Below are 18,306 nucleotides of genomic sequence, written 5' to 3' on the forward strand. Positions count from 1 at the left end.
GTCACGGACTGCACGGCCCTGGCACACTCGGATGCTGCAGGCACTGCCTGGGGACAGCGGGAAGCAGTCACAGCTCGTGGGGACTCGCTGAGGACGTTTTGACTCCTGAAGAAAATCAGCAGGTTGCTCCATCTTTATTTCAAGCAGGGGCTGATTTGTGGCTGACATCCTAAATTGAAGGCACCAAAACCTTCACCGGCTATTTCTCTTTTTCTTTCTGATTCGGCAGATCGCGGACGGCTCCGGGCCGCCGCCTCGAAGACCGTCTCGCTCCGAACGGGCCCCCGCGTTCCTTCCCACCTGCGCCCCTTTCATCTCCCCGCGGCTCTTCCCACGGCATTTGAATCGGTTGAGGTTTTGGGCGGGGACCACCGAGAGCCCAGGCTTCTGGAACCGCCCGTGATGAAGCAGCGGCTGCACGTTTTCCCAGAGATTGCCCTTCGCGTTCGGCCGTCTCGGCCGGGTGGTGGGGTGAGCGGCCGCGTTCCCACCAGGGTCAAGACTGTCCAGGAAAAGTCCCTCCTGACCTTGAAGCCACGTTCCTACCAATCGACGCTGTCTGGTCCCCTCTGGTGCCCCAAACTGGAAAGGTGGGGTCACACCGAGAATACCATCGGCCAGGTCCCCGAAAGTCATGTTGTCCTTGATGGTGATTCCCATTGGATTTCACAGTACGGCCACACAATAATTATTATATTGGCCGATCGGCCCTTGTCTCTTTTACGGAGGAATTAAAATCCCAGCACAGCTGGAATGAAGGCCAGGAGGACGTACGACTGATTTCTGGTGTATTTTTAAGGGCTACAAACATATTCCTGGTTTACTATTTACTTTACTGTAGTAATATTACCAAGTGTTTTTTCCCCTTACATTAAAAGAGTACTACACCAACTATGCTATTATTATTCGAAACACTAAAAAGCATTGCACGCTCAGATCCAAGACCTCTCAGGTTAAAACGAAGGAATTATTTCACGTTCAAGAGCAAGACCGTGAACTTAATAAATAATAGTTAAAAACAAGACCAAACACCCTTCGACATCCTCAGATGGAGGCGCCCGGCCTGTGGTCATGGCCTTGAGCTTGTCAGGTCCCGAGAACTCACCAGAGACGTGCGGACCACGGCTTCGACCACCGCATCGAACACCTTCTGGGGCAGACGCAGCAGCGTTGTGCCACTGTCCACGATGGCCTTGTCCGCATTGTACTAGGAGAGGGGAGGGGAGAAGGCACGTGAGTGACAGGCACGTGACAGGGCACTCCGCGGCAACGCACGGCTCTGTCACGTACCAACTGGGGCAGCCGCGGTACCTGCTTCGTGCCTACAGTTAATTCCGTATTCCCAGAGTTCGGGATCAAAGGTCTCTGAGCCCAAGAGTCTCACTTCACAGGAGAGAAACGGAGGCCAAGAAAGGAAAGTGACGTGACCGAGGTCAGCAGCCCTCCCAGTGCCGGGCTTGTCTGTCCCTCAGTCAGAGAGGCCCCAACTCGCTTGTCAAAGAGCCCCGACGGGCAAGGAGGAAAGACCCGTTTGTCCTCAGAGATGGAAATGACAGGTTAAATGCCATTTACACAAAGCGTACAAAGTCACCTGTTACGCTGCCCATGAAGAGAGAGCTAGAGACATTCAGTAAGACACGCGCACACACGCGCGCACACACACGGGCTTTGTCAGCACTGTCCCCTCCTCCGCCAATCCCCTCGTGGCTGGTACGGAGGATAGAGGACCGTGGGCCCCTCCAGCCACTTGAGACATCGCTGTGTGGACGAGGCTTCCTGGGAACGGGGTGAGTGGCGGGCAATTTACTCTTCCCACTTTCATGAGTCATAGGACCAAATGCCCCGCCAGTGAGTTCAGAAGGAAGGAAGGGTTTGTTCTGGTGGCGGGTGGCAGAAATGAAGAATGATGTGGAGTTGAAAAGTATCAATGTGTTCGTATTCTCTTCAAACGTAAAATTATGCTCAGTTCAGAAACAAATTTAAGCTGAATCTGATCTACTTTGTCCTTAAAATGATTACTTTTTGTGTGTGTAAGAAACGTAAACATATGAAAGGCCTTCAAGAAACGGAACTTTGCGAGATCTGGGTTTTGCTGTTTGTTCTTATCGGGTGAGCAGGAAAGAACCAAAAACCTAAGTCTCAAACCTCCAGATAGATGCTTGTCCTCTAATTCACACACACTCCACACTCACACACACTCACACACACCTCACACACTCACACACACACTCCACACACTCACACACACGCACACACTCCCACACACTCACAGACACACCATACACTCACACACACACACTCTCACACACGCCCCCTCACACACTCAGACACACTCACACACACTCCACACTCACGCACACTCACACACACTCACACACACCCACACACGCCCCCTCACACACTCCACACACTCATACACACTCACACACTCCACACACTCACGCACTCACACTCTACACTCACACACACCCACACACGCCCCCTCACACACTCCACACACTCATACACACTCACACACTCCACACATGCACACTCACACACACTCACACACTCTACACTCACACACACCCACACACACCCCCTCACACACTCACACACATTCACACTCTCACACTCATACACAGTCACACATACACTCACACACACTCCACACACTCACACACGCAGTTTATGTTTCACTTCAGGCCCCTCGATCCTACCACTGGATTCGTTAATGGCCAATAAGCGCCTTTCGACAATGAACAGATCAGCGGGCTCAGCGCTGAAACACTATTACAGTGCAATGGACCATCGTGGGTCTGTGAGCGGCACCCGTGGATGAGCCTGTGGTCTGTGAGCGGCACCCGTGTATGAGCTGTGGCGAACGGCATGGTGGACATGAAAGCGAGTGAGGGACGAGTCGGAGGTACACGGCAGGAATGTGATAAAATGCCGCTGGTTTTCAGAAACCGTTTGGAAGATGCTTCGGCAGACGGAGGCTCCCTCAGGTCCTCGTAACCCTAATGCCGTCGTGTGCCACAAAATAGCCAAAAGGCAGTGGTGGGGGCGGGGCGGGGGTGAGCGAGGTTGGCGAGACCTGGGCTCACGGCCATGCACATTCGCCCGCCGCACACAACCTCGGGGGCCCGCTCGCCTTCCAGGGAGGAGGGGATCTGCTGGGAATGCGGGATACAGCTGATGATCTGTTTTGGGTTTCATTTTGTTCATTGTTTAGTCCCCCTTCCTCCCCTCATGCTGAGAGAAACCTCCGTGTGGCATCTATTCAAGAGTTCAAGGACCACCGATCAAAGGCAAATCGGGGTTCTCCTCGCTCACTATTTTATGCTAATTTCTCCCCGTTAAGGCAAGTGCTGAAAGGGAGCATCATTTTTTTGGGGGGGGGTCATTGATTTAAACTTGTCACACAAAAAGGCCTGTAGCGTCGAATGTCACGAATCTCCGCTTTGTCACGCAGCGGGCCTCCCGGTGTCACGCTCAGGTGCCAGCTGTGAGGGCCGGGTGGCCCGGGCACACGCGGGTGCGAAGGGCTCGTGGCGTGGGTACCTCTCTGCAGTCCAGGTTAAGACTCTGGCCTCCGATCTCCAGCTTGAGGATTTCTATCTGATAATACCACTCCTCCTTAATCGGGGTATACCAGATGTCTCCTCTGTACAAACTTGGTTCAATGCCACCTAGGACCTGGGAAGAAAAACATTCACAGGTATGAGACAGAAAACAAGGCGCAGGAAAACGACGCGTCACACTGAGCGGCGCGCTCACGAGGCGGAACGGCCCCGCAGTCGGTGCTGTCGCTCGGCTGAGACGTGACGACACGAGTATGTGTGCTTGGAAATGACATGGGGACGTTTCGGGGCCACGTATGCAGAGGTGGTCGAACAACGCCCCGGTCTAATCGAGATGCTTTGGCGGCTCCCCTTACGTAAAGGAGGTGCATGCGATTCCAGCATTACAATATTGGGATTTTGCTCTGAAGAAATGCGGTAAAACAGTGAACCGCATCGATTGATAGGCGTTTGGTCCCTCGGAAGTCAGAAGGTGACCTCCCGCCCCACACGCCTGCGTGGAAAGCAGGACAAAACAGGTTCCCTATGCGAAACTTCATTTTGGAAGACTATATAACATCACCCCCCAGACCCTCAGCCTGCCCGGTCCCCAGAGAAGAGGGTAGAGAAAGGTGCCGAGCGCAGGTGCACTGTCAGCAAATGCAAGGAGCTGAGCCTGCTCCTCACCGCTGGCCCATCAGGAGGATGCTCGGGCTACAGCTCATCCACGGCGCGCATGCGCTCGATTCTGTTCCATTAAAAACAGTCGTGCTGTGTGTGTGTGCGTGTGTGTGTGTGTGTGTGTGTGTGTGTGTTGATATAGAGAATGGGGATGTACAGGTGTCCCGTGTCTCCGCATCAAATGTAGGAAACCACAGGCAACCCCCTTGCTTCCCCCTCCCAGAGTAAGGCCCACCTGCTACATACGCCCTCCCCACGGGGGCCTCCCTCGTCTATCAAAAATAGTTCGTTACCTTTCAGAGGAGAATTGTAAGAAGCTTTGATGGAATCTGGGAAGCAATGAGCTTCATCTCTTGGATGGCAGGATGATTAGGAAAGCTGAGAATAACACCTAATTTTATCCATTTCAATAGGTTCTATAATAAGGATGATCAAAACTTTACAGTGCGCCTCCGTGTCTCATATTTGTATGGGGGTCTTAATAAAACAGACTTTTCGCCTCTTTGAGACTAAGGGATACCCACCAGGCTGCCTCCATTGGTGCCAGATCCAGCCACTGGCAAGCCCGCCCCGCACGTCTGCATGGAGGAAGATGTTGGGATTTTCGCTTGTGCCACGAGGGAATCGAAGAACGTCTCCAGAGAACTCGATGGCTGCGGGAGGATGAAAAGGGACAGCTAAGTGAGCAGGCCCCGGTGCAGACACCAGGCACGACAGACAACACTGTTTCTCTTTACATTGAGTCTTTTCATCGCCGAAGAATAAATGAGCTTATGACTACGCACTCGGATCCAGAGACCTCCAACAGGACCCGCTACCCTTGGTACGTTTTCCTTTTGCGACGGCCATGTCGTGAAAATAGGATAGTATTTCGGAAGCTGTGAGGATGCTGTCGCGTTCACCGCCACGGTCGCCTCGTGAGGCGGGCGGCAGACGGGGACGTGGTCAGCGGGACGGCTGGGGCTTCTCATCTTAGACGTTTCGGAGTAAGGAGAGAACAGCGTCTCCAGGAGCTGCAGCCTCAGGAAAAGCACATTCGCCTCCTCCAGCCACGGTGAGCTGTCCATTGCAGAAATGAGAGGTGACCGACCCTTGGGGACAGTCCATCCCAAAGGGGCATGGACGGTCAGCGAATAGCTCTGAGTCGGGGGTGGACCAAAGACTCTGGAGCTCGCCAAGGAAGGCGAGAGACTTGTGTTCAGATTGTGGCTGTGACAACTGGGAGGTATCAGCTCGTCGCCATGGGTCGCACGTTCTGAATGAAAACCTAGCTGCAGTAGCGGAGATGCCGCAGGCACACGCCCGCCCGTGGCCCGCCGAAGGCGCCGACGTCCGTCCCCGTGAGAAGCCAGACCAGAATTGTGGAGGCGGCGAGGGGAGCCCGCTGTCGGCAGATGCGCCTCTTCCCGAGCAGTCCGCCCGCTCCTGCTCCCTTCCCAGCGTCCGTGGCATCCTGAAGTCTCTCCGTGTCGCCTTTGTCAAAGCCCCTGGGGCTCGGGTCAGCGAGACGCGGGCGTCTCTGGAAGCGGCCGGGGCTGGCGGAGACGCGGTCTGCCGTTCTTTCGTCCGTCTTCCTGAGAGGCGGCGCGGGAAGCACTGCCCAGAATCGAAACCCGGCCATGGGACTCGCTCCTTAGTTTCCGTATCTGTAAGCCGGGGATGGTGACAGGCCCCTAGAGCCGGTCTGGGCCTTAAAGGGGTCGGTGTCACGTGAGGGGCTAGGAGCAGTGCCCGGCACACGGTAAGGGGTCTGTCATGACTCTGTCGAGCCGTTCCGCGGTGGGACTGTGCTCCAGGATCCTTCTGGAGCAGTGGTCCCCAGCCTTTGTGGCACCAAGGACCGGCGCTCCTGTGAGAATCTAATGCTTAATGACCTGAGGCGGAGCCGAGGCGGTGATGCCGGCGCTGGGCAGCGGCTGCAGACACAGATGAAGCTTCGTCGCTCGCCTGCCACTCACCTGCTGCTGTGAAGCCCGGCTCCTAACAGGCCGCGGACCAGCACTGGTTCATGGCCCGGGGGATGGGGACCCCTGCTCTAGAGGATTAAAAATGCACAGTTGCCTGGGACCAAGAGCACTCGATTCAGAAGACGTGCAGCTGGACCCAGGCCCCCGCAGTGGGAGACCCCGTAGGTGGTTCTGACACACGTGGCGGGATCTAGGATGGAGCGGGACCGCCACACCCCCTGACCACCCCGAGTGCTCAGTCAGCGGACTTCAGAAACCTGTTTGGGCCAGCGACCCAGGTGGCGCTGGCCTCCTGCTCCCGGCTGTGCTTCCGACGCAGCCTGTTACCGCTTCCTTGTCCCCAGGGACGGGCAGCCGATCTTGGAATTTCACAGATGAAAAGATTAAAGGTTCTATGAGGAGTCGGGCCCCCCAAAGAGGCCCGAAGTAGTTTATTTTCAAAGGAAGTCTTCTATCTTATTAATTCCAGATCATTTCGCTTTCCTCTACCATCTTCCCAATAATCAGCATAAAAACAGTCACACATCTTTCATTTTCAAAGTCACATGAAGATGAAACGTTTTGCCCAAGGTCGCATTGTCAGTATTTAGGGATGTGAATTATTTCCAGTCCGCAGACGGGGTGGGATGTGCACAGGGCCGCCAGGCACGGGGCGAGGGAAAAGCTGCTGGCCCTCATGTCTCTCAAATGAGCACGGCGTGGCCTTACGAAGTCTGCCCGAGAATGGAGAGAACCAACATCTTGTCATGTTCTCAGCCTCGTGTCTCGTGGCCATTCTTTCTCCTGGAGAAGCCACAGGGTTGGGGACCTGCCTGCCCACTGTCCCCCAGCCCCAACCCCTAATCTCATCCCTCCCTCCCCACGCACACACACCGTTCGCTAGTACACCTGAGCTGGAGCAAATGCGTTTAAGGGAAGAGAAAACAGGTGTTCTCTTTGGGATCCTCGAGGACTAAGGGGGGCTCTTGTCACCACGCCGGCCACTCTCGAGACGGGGCTTCCTTGTTGTTTTCCACCAGCTCCGGCTTGAAGCCTGACCCTGACCGAGAGGACAAGGCGTGGTACCTGATTCCAGGCAGGAGAGGTGACTACCTCCTGCTTTGCTCACCTGTGCACAAAACCTGCCTCGGGCACAGCCAGTGTCCAGCCCACCTGCCTCTGGCAGCTTCTCCCGGCGGAAACTCCCCAGGGTTCGGGGAGCCTGCCCCCACTCCTACACACCGGCAGGACTTCCTGTGGGTCGGCCCGAGGACAAATGTTTGGAGAACATTCAGCTCTGTCTTTCCCCATTTTGCGACGGTTCTGATGCTGGTGGGAGCGAGGGAGGTTTCGAACTTTCTCCTTGGCGCGTCTTACTTCCAGTGACCGGCTGTCCCCAGGGCGGGCTTTCAAGTTGCCCATGCTCCGGCTGCAGGAGTCCCCTTAGGGTGACCTGGAGCCATGGTAGGCAGCACAGGGCTGTCTCAGCCCCTGCTGAGGTTCCAGCGTCTCCCGTAGGCTCCATCTTCACACCAACGTAGGGATTTAATAAACATCTTTTCTTTTAACCCTACCCTAATAAGAACTCCTAGACAAACACTGCAATCAAAGTGGTCGGATTCTATTAACATTTTAAGACTACACAAGGAAAATAGATGAAAACAGAAGACGAACAAAAAAGTGATGTTCGCACAAAGGTTTAAAGAATTGTGCCATTTACCTTTAATTTCAAAAATGCTAAGAAATATATTTGTGGCCACTGGTCTGTCCCAACCACGTGATTCTCACTGGCCCCTCTGCACCCACGCACTGGACTGTCTGGTGACAGGTCTTCAGAACCCCCTCCCATCTCTTGGTATATTCACATTCTGGATTATTCCTACCTTAGCCAGGGCAGCATAAGCAAGTCCTAGAATCCCGTTCCATTTAATCCCAGGCAGGAAGAAATTCTCCGACTCGAAGATCGTGGCGACGTTGACCACGAAAGAACCATTGAAGCCTTTTGGGATGGTGACGACGTCCTCCCCCACCAGGCCGGCCCAGCTCCCCTGCGTGTACTTGACGGTGACGTCGAAGCCCTTCGGCCGGTATGTGCTGGACCTGGAGGAGACAGAGGACAGGGAGTGACATGCTCTGCCCGTGGTCCGTGTCTCACAGGGCGGCCCTCACGGCGGCAAAGGCAGCTGTCCTGCTCACGGAGGGGACCGTAAGCAGCTCTTGACAATGACCAGAGTTCATGTCGACAAAGCAACATTGCCACAAATCGTAATTGCTAACCACCTGGGTGACGGTAGTGTTTTCCAAGCCATGTGTAAGAAGTCCTGGGCTTACCGTGAGGTCCCTGAGTTTAACATCTGTGCGCCCCAATAAAACCCCAGAATTCAGGTGTTTAACTGAACTGTGTGAGCCGTTAGGGCACAAGCTTTGCGGGGACCCTGCACTGCTGATTTGTGACACAGAGAGGGGCTGGCAGCCTAGAAGGAGGTGCCATCAGCTTGTGCCAGTTGCAGCCTGAGTCACACTATCAATGTGACTAATAAAGACCAAGCCACACTCACCATTGTGACGAGCTTCCTCCTCAGGGCCCGCACTGGCCCAACGTCACTCGAGGCTCCCCACCCCTGCCCCAAAGCTGGTGATGCTCAGAGCAAAACGTGGGGGATGAAGCCTCAGACATGCTGTGACACAGATCACTGTGACACCACCTACAACCCCACATGCATCGAGAGCTCGGGGTAGGAGTTACACAAACACCATAACATGAACAAAATAAGACCGTGAGCGAGACTGATGAAACGAGGCAGACAGCAGACAAGTGAACGCACAAAATCCCAGACAGCGGTCAGAACTCTCGGGGAATAAGGCAAGGGGAGGGGAGGAGAGTCAGCCAGGCCTCTCCGATAGGTCTGCATGTGTGACGCCTGCATGAAGACCACGAGCCACGGGGAAGGACATCCTGGGGAGAGGCAGCAGGCGTCAAGGCCCTGGGCTGTCCAATCCTGTCAGGGAATTCTCACGCCCATTCGAGTTTGCAGACTCTGCTGGGCCATATATAGAAAGAAGCCCAAGGGACATCTTTTGGCAAATATCTGGGCATTTAAACCATGTCCCCATGAGGAAAACGATCGAATTCCTAGAAGTGTCAAATCACCAGATAATTCTAGAGAGTTCCCGTTTGCCTGCATTTTCCATTTCACTCGGTTTTAATATTAAGCCTCTGAACAACACTCTTGTTAAGTCCTTATTTTAGAATTACAGCAACTAGCGCAGTCTTCTTTGGGGTCAGGGAAGAAGTCAGGTCAGAGACGACGTGACTTTTCTTGTTTCTGTACATCGAGGAGCTTTTCAGATGTTGACGGTCCTGAATTTAGTAAATTGTACTTCCGAGACTCTGACCCTAAGGGGACACCCCTGAAGCAGACAGAGGTTCATGTTCAAAGACAGACCGATAATAGAAAACGCTGGAAACCACCTAAACGCCCAGTAAAAAGGAAATTGGTAAATTATGGTGTAACGATACGGTGGACTATTTATTACACCGCACTGAAAAACAGTATTTCCTGAGACATTTTCGATGACATAAAAAAAAAATTAAGGTAAAAGAAAAATTTATGCACGTGCCAGAATCATCTTCGAGGTAGTTTATTACCCCCCGATAATAACAGCTGCTACCTCCACGTAGGGGGGTTTTGTGGGGGACACTCAGTTTGCAGTTAGGCCCGTCCATATTTTTTGCATATGTAACTTTTATAATCAGGGAAAAAATCATTTAAAAAAATGTCTGGCGGATATATTTTAGAGAAACTTAGTTGATTCTAACTTCATAATGGAATGTAAAATGTAAAGAATGTTCAATTTTCATGTTTGCTTGCTGCTTTAGCTCGCCCACCACGATCTCCAAGGGAGAGCAGTGTAATGAGAATGCGTGCTCATCACCTGACACGGGCAGGGACAGGCGGACGTGAGAGTGGGTGGGCCCCGGGACCCACTGGAAATCACACCCATCAAGTGCAGAGCCTGCTCACGGAATCGTGGGCCCCTGAGGGCTGGTGACACGCAAGCTTTAGCGTCAGCGGAAGTCCAGGTGTGCTTGGCACACGGCAGGGGCCGTGCAGGGGCCGAACAGCAATGAAAATGCTGAGTTATTCAGTCCCTTTGGACAATGCGGGTCTTTCAACAAGTTCAGAAATTTGATTGGTCACGGAAGACGCTAATAAATTATTCTGAAATGCTTGCAGAATAGGACCGAGCACAGGGTTGGCATACTTTTTCTGTAAAGGGCCTGGAAAAAAACTGTTTAAGCTTTTGTTGGTCACATGACTTCCATTACAAGGACTCAGCTCCGCCAGCATAATGGAGAGGCGGTCACAGACGCCAGCCACGCAGCCATCGTTGGCTGTGTGCCCAGAAACTTTACTCACGAAACAGACGGCAGCTCTGATGGAACTTGTGGGCCCTGGTTTGCTAACTCCTGATCTAGAAGATTAGTTATTTTCCCCCAAAACGGTCTAAAGTGCCATGACTTTCTTTTGAGAAGTTGTTTTAACTTGGGCCAGGCTACCGAAAATATTAGCATCTGCCCACGCTAACGAGAAGAGCCTGAATCTCTATGTCGTGTGTCTTCTACAGTCGCCCGACTAGGTTGCTGGCCCCTCATAGGAGGGAACGTTCTGGATATTTTGGTGCTATCTGCAGAGAGATGAAATGTAGCTGGAGTTATACTGCCCAGGTTCCAATGCTAGTTCACCTGCTTATTAGCTGTGTGTGACTCTGGGCCAACTTAATGAACCTCTCTGTGCCTCGGTGTCTTCAACTAGAAAAATGGAGATGATATAGTACCATATCTCATTAGGTTAATTTTGAGGATTAGGAATTAATATCGTAAAGCATTTAGAACAAAACTCTGGAACATAGCAGGTACGCAGCACCAATAGCTACTGTTATTATAAAGCTCTAGTCATTTGCTGCCTGAATTCAATGTATGAACTACAATTAGAAAATGTAGGATTCATATTCGAAAAGATATTGGCACACCGATGTTCATAGCAGCATTACTCACAGTGGCCAGGATATGGAAGCAACCGAAGTGTCCTACGATAGATGATTGGCTAAAGAAGCTGTGGTACATATATATACAGTGGAATATTACTCAGCCATAAGAAGAGATGAAATATTGCCATTTGCAACAACATGGATGGACCGTGAACTAATCATACTAAGCGAAATAAACCAGACAGAAAAGGTTGAAAACCACGGTATCACTTACGTGGGATATAAACCTAAAAGCAACAAATGAGCAGGACAAACAGACAGAGACACATGGACAATGGACGAGTGGTTACCAGAAGGGAGGGAGGAAGGAGGAGGGAGAAAATAAAAAAATAAAATGTTAAAAAAAATTATGTATACATAGTATGAAAAAAAATAAACGGGCATTAAAAAAAATAATTAAAAAATAGAGAAAAAAAAGTGCAGCTCGCTGCCGGTGTTCATTTTACATAAACTCCCTTTGAGGCTGAAGCAAATCTAACTGGTTTGCAATGTGAAAACAAAATATAAAAACTGAAAAAAACCCAAAAACGTAGGATTGTTTTTTCCTAGAAAACGCTCCGAGAGTTGCTACTCTTCCTGACTATCCGGAACCGTGTCACTCTGAAGTCTAACCACCCCATGAAAAGGGGCCGATGTGTGGGAGGTGACTTGGTTACGGGGGCCGGGGAGGGGGAGAGGCCTTGCCTGATTCAGAGAGGCAGAGCTGTCATGTGTCCCAGGCCAGCAGCCCAGTAGACCCGCTGTGAGACAGGAAGGGCCTGCAGCGACATTGTCCCACACGGCAGCCACAGGCGGCTACTCGGCCCTTAAAACGGGACTATAGGTCCATCCATGTCGTTGCAAATGGCCGGATTTCATTTTTTTGTAACGGTTGAGTAATATTCCATTGTACATATGAACCATAACCCCTACGCTGAGTGAAATAAGTCAGACAGAGAAAGGTAAATACCGTGTGATTTCGCTTATATACGGAATCTAAGGAACAAAAAGAACAAACTAATCAAAAACAGACTCAGGAATATAGTGGACAATTTGGTGACAGAGGGGAGGGGGGTCGGGGGGCTGGGAGAATGGGGTGAAGGGCTGAAGAAGTACAGATTAGTAGTCGATAGATGGTCACGGGGATGGGGAGCACGGCATGGGGAATGCAGTCGGCAGTAATATATCGGTTAGGTGGGAAGCCTGAGGAGAAAAGCAGCAATTTTATAAACTATATACACTATGAATGTCTTATAAACTATATAAATGTCTGACCAATGTACTGTATACTTGAAACGAATAAAAAATTTAAAAAGTGGTAAAAAAAAAATGTGACTATAGTGTGACTAAAAAACTGAACTACTAGTTGACATCAGTTTAAATAGCCACACGTCCTAGACGACGTGAGGACAAGGAATCCTGAACTCATCCTCGTGGGGACCCTTGAGCCCAACCTCACCGCAAGGGCCCGGGAGATGAGCTGTGAGCAGCCTGCAGCGTGGCTGATGTACAGTTTCCGGCACTCAGTTAAAACCAAACGCGTCCGTCCGTCCGTCCATCCTCACGGTCCAGCGTCCTACCTCGTGGCACTGAGTGGCCTCGGCTCTCAATCGCTCTGCGCATTCATCGACCAGGTCGAGAGGGGACCCAGGTGGCTTTTCCGCGTGCTCGGAAACAGCCATCCATCAGGGGTGCGGGGAGCAGGCAAAAGTCCACCCACAGCAGCAGAATCTCTTAGAACCGAATCCGGGAGACGGTCCACCTCTCGTCAGAGGGCCCGGGGAGCATGGGAATGAGAAGCGGAATCCACAGAACCGAGGAGGAAGCCGCAGAGCACTCGATGGCTGCAGAGAAACCCGCCCTTGTGTGGGGAGAACAGGAAAGGGAAGGTGGGGGTGCAGAGCTGAGTCCATGGGCCGCCCGCTGCTCTGCGGTCGCCCCACCCGGGTGAGGTCTAAAGAACGGGGGGCCAAGCCTTCCGGGGGCGCTGCAGCACGTGTCGGTTTCGGAGTCTGCCTTCGGGGTTGCTGGCCTGGCGCAGGTGACCAGATCCCCCTCCTAGACCCTTTCACGGTTCTGGAAGTGACCAGACCACGGGTCCAGAGCGGGTGGGGCCGCTGACGGCCCAGGCGCTGCTCAGCTGGTGCCTAACCCGGCAGCTCACCAACCTCAACAACGGCCGGTGCTGGCAGGTGCCAACGGCACGTCCCCTCCTGGACACGCTCCAGAAATCACCTAAACGATCTGTCACTGTCACACGGAGAGATGAAGCATTTGGCTTCGGGGGTCCAGTTCGGCCTCCTTAGGGAGGCCCCCAGGTCATTCTCGCACACCCTAATTCCGCTTACCAGCCTCGGCCGAGGAGGAGAAACTGTCCCTTGCCACGCCCACTCCGTGGGGCTCAGCCCAGACGGAGCGCGGGGGGAGGGGGCACCTCAATGGAAATATACTGAATTTCCTGAATACATCAGCAGGTCAGAGGGATGAGTACATTGGATCTGTCGTCAAGCCAACTGGCCAGAGGCCATTTTATTGGCTCAAAAAGAAGCACATCTTAAAAACACACCACCTTCTTTTTGCTGTAGCGTAATTCATTGGAACTCTCACAGCCGTGAAAAGCAGGCTTCTGATGGGAACAAGCTATACACAAATGACTAATGGTCGCCCGACGACTCATTCTGCAAATCAAAGAGATTTTTGTCAAAGAACCCCAAGCCAAATCTCCAATTACTGCAAAATGTTTCAGGGAGCATTAAACCTGAATACCCAAAGTCTGGGGGACTTGAAATCAGAGGCTCACGAACCCAAGCGGAAACCTTATTATAACTAAGGGAGATCAGAGGGGTAAGCAAACGCAGACACATCACAGGGCGGGGAGCTGCGTCTCAGAAAAGAAACCTTTGTGAAAAGCCGAGAAGAAAAGCGAGAACATTCTCCTGGCTTCCATCAAATGCAGCGGTGGAGAGTGTATCTCGGATAACCCAAGTTAGGTGAGAGCGTTAGAGAAACGAACCACACGTAATTGACACAGAGAGTAAATTATGTGCGAAGTTCCTAACTTTACAATAACAAATCTGTGTTCACGTAAAAGAAAACAGGAGGAAAGAGAAAGTTATCATGGTTCGGGGTTGCAGCTGACGCGCCCGACACTCAGAGATGCGATGCTTCGATCCGGTTCGGCTAAGGAGAAACCTGACCGCCCTGTCGAAGAACAGTTAGTTCTCTTTGAAAAAAGGTGGCATCAGAGCTGGAGGCCAAAATGTGAGTGACGTTTCTCGGGTGCTGAGAAGCTTCCAGCAATACCTGCCAATGAGGAGGCCCAGCTGAGGATGGAATGCATAAGTGCCACTCAGTGAGGTGAAGCCGGCCAGTGGGAGAAAGGAGCCCAGGCCGTCCCCTGCACTGTCCCTTATTCCTCTTCCTTTGCCCACGGAAGGGGAAATCCATGGGAACCGGGAGAGCTCAGAGAGCCGGGAGGGAGCCCGAAGCTGGGGGTCAGCCGTCATGGGTGCTCGCTCTGTTCCCAGGAGTTCCCACGTTAAATTGGGTGCAAAGGAGCCAAGAACAGCTTATTCTCTGAGTACGAAAAACAGGACCATCGGCCACCTGGACACAAACCGGGCTAGCAAGGTGGACAGGTAAGTTAAAACCTGTGTCCTGCTAAAACCTGACAGGGGAGCATGGCGCAGCCAAACGATGAACAAAGCCGAGGTTGGGCAGGTTGGCTGCAGTCAGTTCAATGTTGTCACATGTTAAGTGGCACTGTACCCAGTGTTCGTAATGCTGACTGTTACTTACCCTGGAATGTGAGCGTGGTTGTGTCCGCATGGACAAACGGTGACTGGGTTGGAGACTGGGCCATGACCCCTGTCAAACCCTGGCTATGCCAAAGAACCGCCACGAGCTACCGGGGAGGAAGTGACCGTCCTGGTGTCGGATATGCACATGGAAACCCGGACAGCAGTCGCACGCACCACCCCGCCTTCCGCTGCACTGCGATGGACTGCTGTTTTCTGTGTCACGTGTCTGCAGGTGTGTGACGGGACACAAGCTTCCCGTGGGGAGGAAGCCTGCCGACCTGTGACAAAGCTCGAGATCTGCCCGCTCTGCCCGTGGCAGGCAGAGCCCGCGGTGGGCGCGGGGAGCTGGCTAAGTGTACAGACGAGAGCCTCGCAGCAGGAAGGACGCAGGGCTGGGATTGTTTTGCCGCCAAGATAAACACCCTTTACATAGCTTCATAATCACACTGGACTCGCCAGGAGTGCGTCTACAGTGTGAGCCGAGGGAAGGCCATACTTCTGGGGGGACTTTACCAAGATTCTTCACCGATTTGGAAAACCATGTCATTGACCCAAGCGGCTCTGGGCATCCCGGTCTACTCCAACCCGCTTTTATCGGTCTACACTGGGCTGCGTGCCCTCACGCACGCCCTGCTTCACACACCTCCCACCGCAGTCCAGCCAGCGTCCGCACCTCGAGGCACTGACCACCTCTCTATAAATTACCCCCTTTTCATCTCCCCGTCCTACATCCGGGCCATCGGAATCACGTCTAGAGGTAAGTTACATCACCGCTTTGCTCCACTTCAGAGCCTCGCGGAGCACTTGGCGTAAAAAGGGGGTGCTGGGCTGGAGACTGGGGAGCTGCCAGGCTAGAACTTGACCGTGGGCAGGTCCTGGCTTCTGGGCCTCCTGTGCCACACGAGTAAGAAGGAGAGGTTTGGGCTAATGCGAAGTTCTGTTTCATGACGAAGCAGCTGAGAGTGAGCAGTCGGGGTGGGGGGCAGTTTGGGGCAGAGGGTTTGGACAAACCACCTTTGGGCAAAGTCAAAGGGTAGCCGAGGTACCCTTAGCCGCCTCACCAGACACACACACACACACACACACACAGAAATACCTCCCCTCCCCCACTTCACGCCTATTGTGGTTGCAGACGCAACTTTGGGGGCACATATTAGTCTCCATCACAAAGCAATCACTGGCTAGGAGTTTCATCCTGGATAAAAGATGACAGGTTATCAATCCCCTGACTCATAACCTACGCTATAGGTTCCTTGAGGGAGGGGCCAAGCGGATCTCTCTGAAGTCCCCGAGGGCCCGCCAAGCGCTAGCCAGCCCTGCCTCGCACCTCACACAACGGAGACCGTGGCTCTACGTGCCACCAAACTGGAGACCAAGACGTGGCGTGGCTCCACAACAGAGGGACCCGGCTCTCACGCGTGGCGAGGCGTCGCTGCACCAAAGTCGCCCGGGATTTGCAGAAGCTTCCCGTTGTTATTTTCGCCCACTTTCCCCCCAGGTAAGTTGGGGCTACTCTCTGGAACAGGAGACTGTGGACGAAGCAAGTGAGACGGGGAGACAGTGACCAGGTTCACAGCAGGGAAATCCGACGTGGCGGTTTCGAGTCTGCGGGCGGTTGATGGCGCTATTCTACAAACCACACGTCAGCGCACTGGCTTCATCTGCTGAGTTCAAATTTCAGGCCACAAAAATCGATGTGAAGTCAAGGTGGGCACAGCACTCGAGCAGCTGCAGGACCCCGTGGACTCCCCCGGAGCTGAGTGCTGACGTGAGGCCCTGGGGGCTGTCCCCAGGCCCGGACCACACAGAGACCTCCGTCCTGGCTCCACGCCCTCCTCGTGACCCCACCCCCGACGGCTGGACGCTCTGTGCTCGCACCCTCACCCTTCCTACAGGAGCCACGGAACGCTCTCGCCCAGAAACGGTCTCCACGCGCCACACCTCGGCCCCTGTGGCACTGCGGGACACGGCCAAGGTGGCTGTCCAAGCAGCTCAAGCCCTCCCTGCCCGGACGGTCACATGCTCGTGTCCGAAGTGCCCCCCACCCCGCTCAAGCCCACTTCCACTTTAGAACTCGAGGGACCACGGAAACACCCAAGCATCACCTGCTCCCTGCAGCTCAGGTGTAACAACCCCGCTGTCTGACTCGCACGTCTGGGAAGCGAACCCCACGAGAACGCAGGAGACTGTCAGAAGAATGGCCGTGGAACGAACACACTCACGGACACACGCGCGCCCACGTACGACACACACGTATGCGCTCACAAACGCGTGCACGCACACACACGCACACATACATACACGCGCACACTTCCCCCTGAGAACGAAACGGGCTTTTGGCTGCTTGGCTCCAGGGTACTGTGAAGGATTCACGGGGCGCCCCCGAACCTAGGCACGCCCAGCCCCGGGCCCATGGCTCACCTCTTTGTGTCGAAGTACGAGTCTGTGTAAGAATGCGGGGCTCCGGCCACGGCGAAGTTGCTGCTGCCAGTGTCGACGAGAATCTGCAGCTTTTATTTTTAAGGGGGAGGGGGGAAGAAACCGTGAGATCACTTGCATAAAGCGAGGTGCTCGAACCATTCTAAACACAAAATACTAAGAACAATTTATGACTTGGGGGAAAAAACTTACAGCGATCAGAAATTTTTAAAACGCTGTTACAAAACTGATACCTGAACACAGTCCAGTGAGAAGCTCGGGGACCTGGGGCGGCAGGTGGGGGGACTACGTTGCCTCCCATATGTACCGAGCCCTGAAGAAAATAAACGCATCTAACTGGTCTTCCCTTTTTAAGCCATCGGGACTAGCAAGACAGAGCCCTCTCACCCAGGGCTGTCGTCAGGGTGTGTCACCTGGCCGGGGTCACCTCTTCCTGCCTTTCCAATCTCACCCGGAAGCCCTGATCCGCTGGGGCCTCCCCTCCTAGTCTCCTCCTGGAGGTGGGTTTTCTCTCATCTTCAATGCACAGCACCTGGGCACACCTGTCACAGGTGTCATTTTTTAGTTTCAATGAGGTATAATTTACATAGAACAGAAACGCGAGACCTTAGATTTTCCACCGGTGTGTTAGGACACGGTGTGGCACCCAAACCAAGATGCGGAAATTGCTATTATTCCCTAAAGGTCCTTCTATCCCCCTTGCCAGTCAAGGCAACCACTTCGTGATGACTGTCACCATGGGATGGTCCCTGGATGTCCCATAAATGTAATCGTGTGGATGTTTTTTGAGTCCGGCTTCTTCTGCTCAACATGATTTTTTCCGATTCTCATCACGTGGCTGTGCGTGTCTCTACTTTTCTTCTCCTG

The 18,306-nt window shown here is 53.2% G+C and overlaps 1 protein-coding gene across 4 annotated transcripts in view; it reads right to left on the bottom strand.

Moving 5' to 3' along the window:
* Positions 1-17,573, bottom strand: part of BACE2 (beta-site APP-cleaving enzyme 2) — a 47,434-nt gene extending 29,861 nt beyond the window's left edge. For all 4 annotated transcript variants that reach the window (XM_025050187.1, XM_025050188.1, XM_025050186.1 and 1 more), the window contains exons 1-5: positions 17,422-17,573; positions 8,053-8,269; positions 4,748-4,876; positions 3,544-3,678; positions 1,106-1,207 (exon numbers count right to left, since the gene is read on the bottom strand). In XM_025050187.1, the coding sequence (XP_024905955.1) occupies positions 1,106-1,207; positions 3,544-3,678; positions 4,748-4,807 (297 nt within the window). In that variant the 5' untranslated portion in view covers positions 4,808-4,876; positions 8,053-8,269; positions 17,422-17,573. The remainder of the gene's footprint in view (positions 1-1,105; positions 1,208-3,543; positions 3,679-4,747; positions 4,877-8,052; positions 8,270-17,421) is intronic.
* Positions 17,574-18,306: the final 733 nt, after the last annotated feature.

This window comes from Pteropus alecto, unplaced genomic scaffold, assembly GCF_000325575.1.
Source record: "Pteropus alecto unplaced genomic scaffold, ASM32557v1 scaffold97, whole genome shotgun sequence".
Classification (NCBI taxonomy): domain Eukaryota; kingdom Metazoa; phylum Chordata; class Mammalia; order Chiroptera; family Pteropodidae; genus Pteropus; species Pteropus alecto.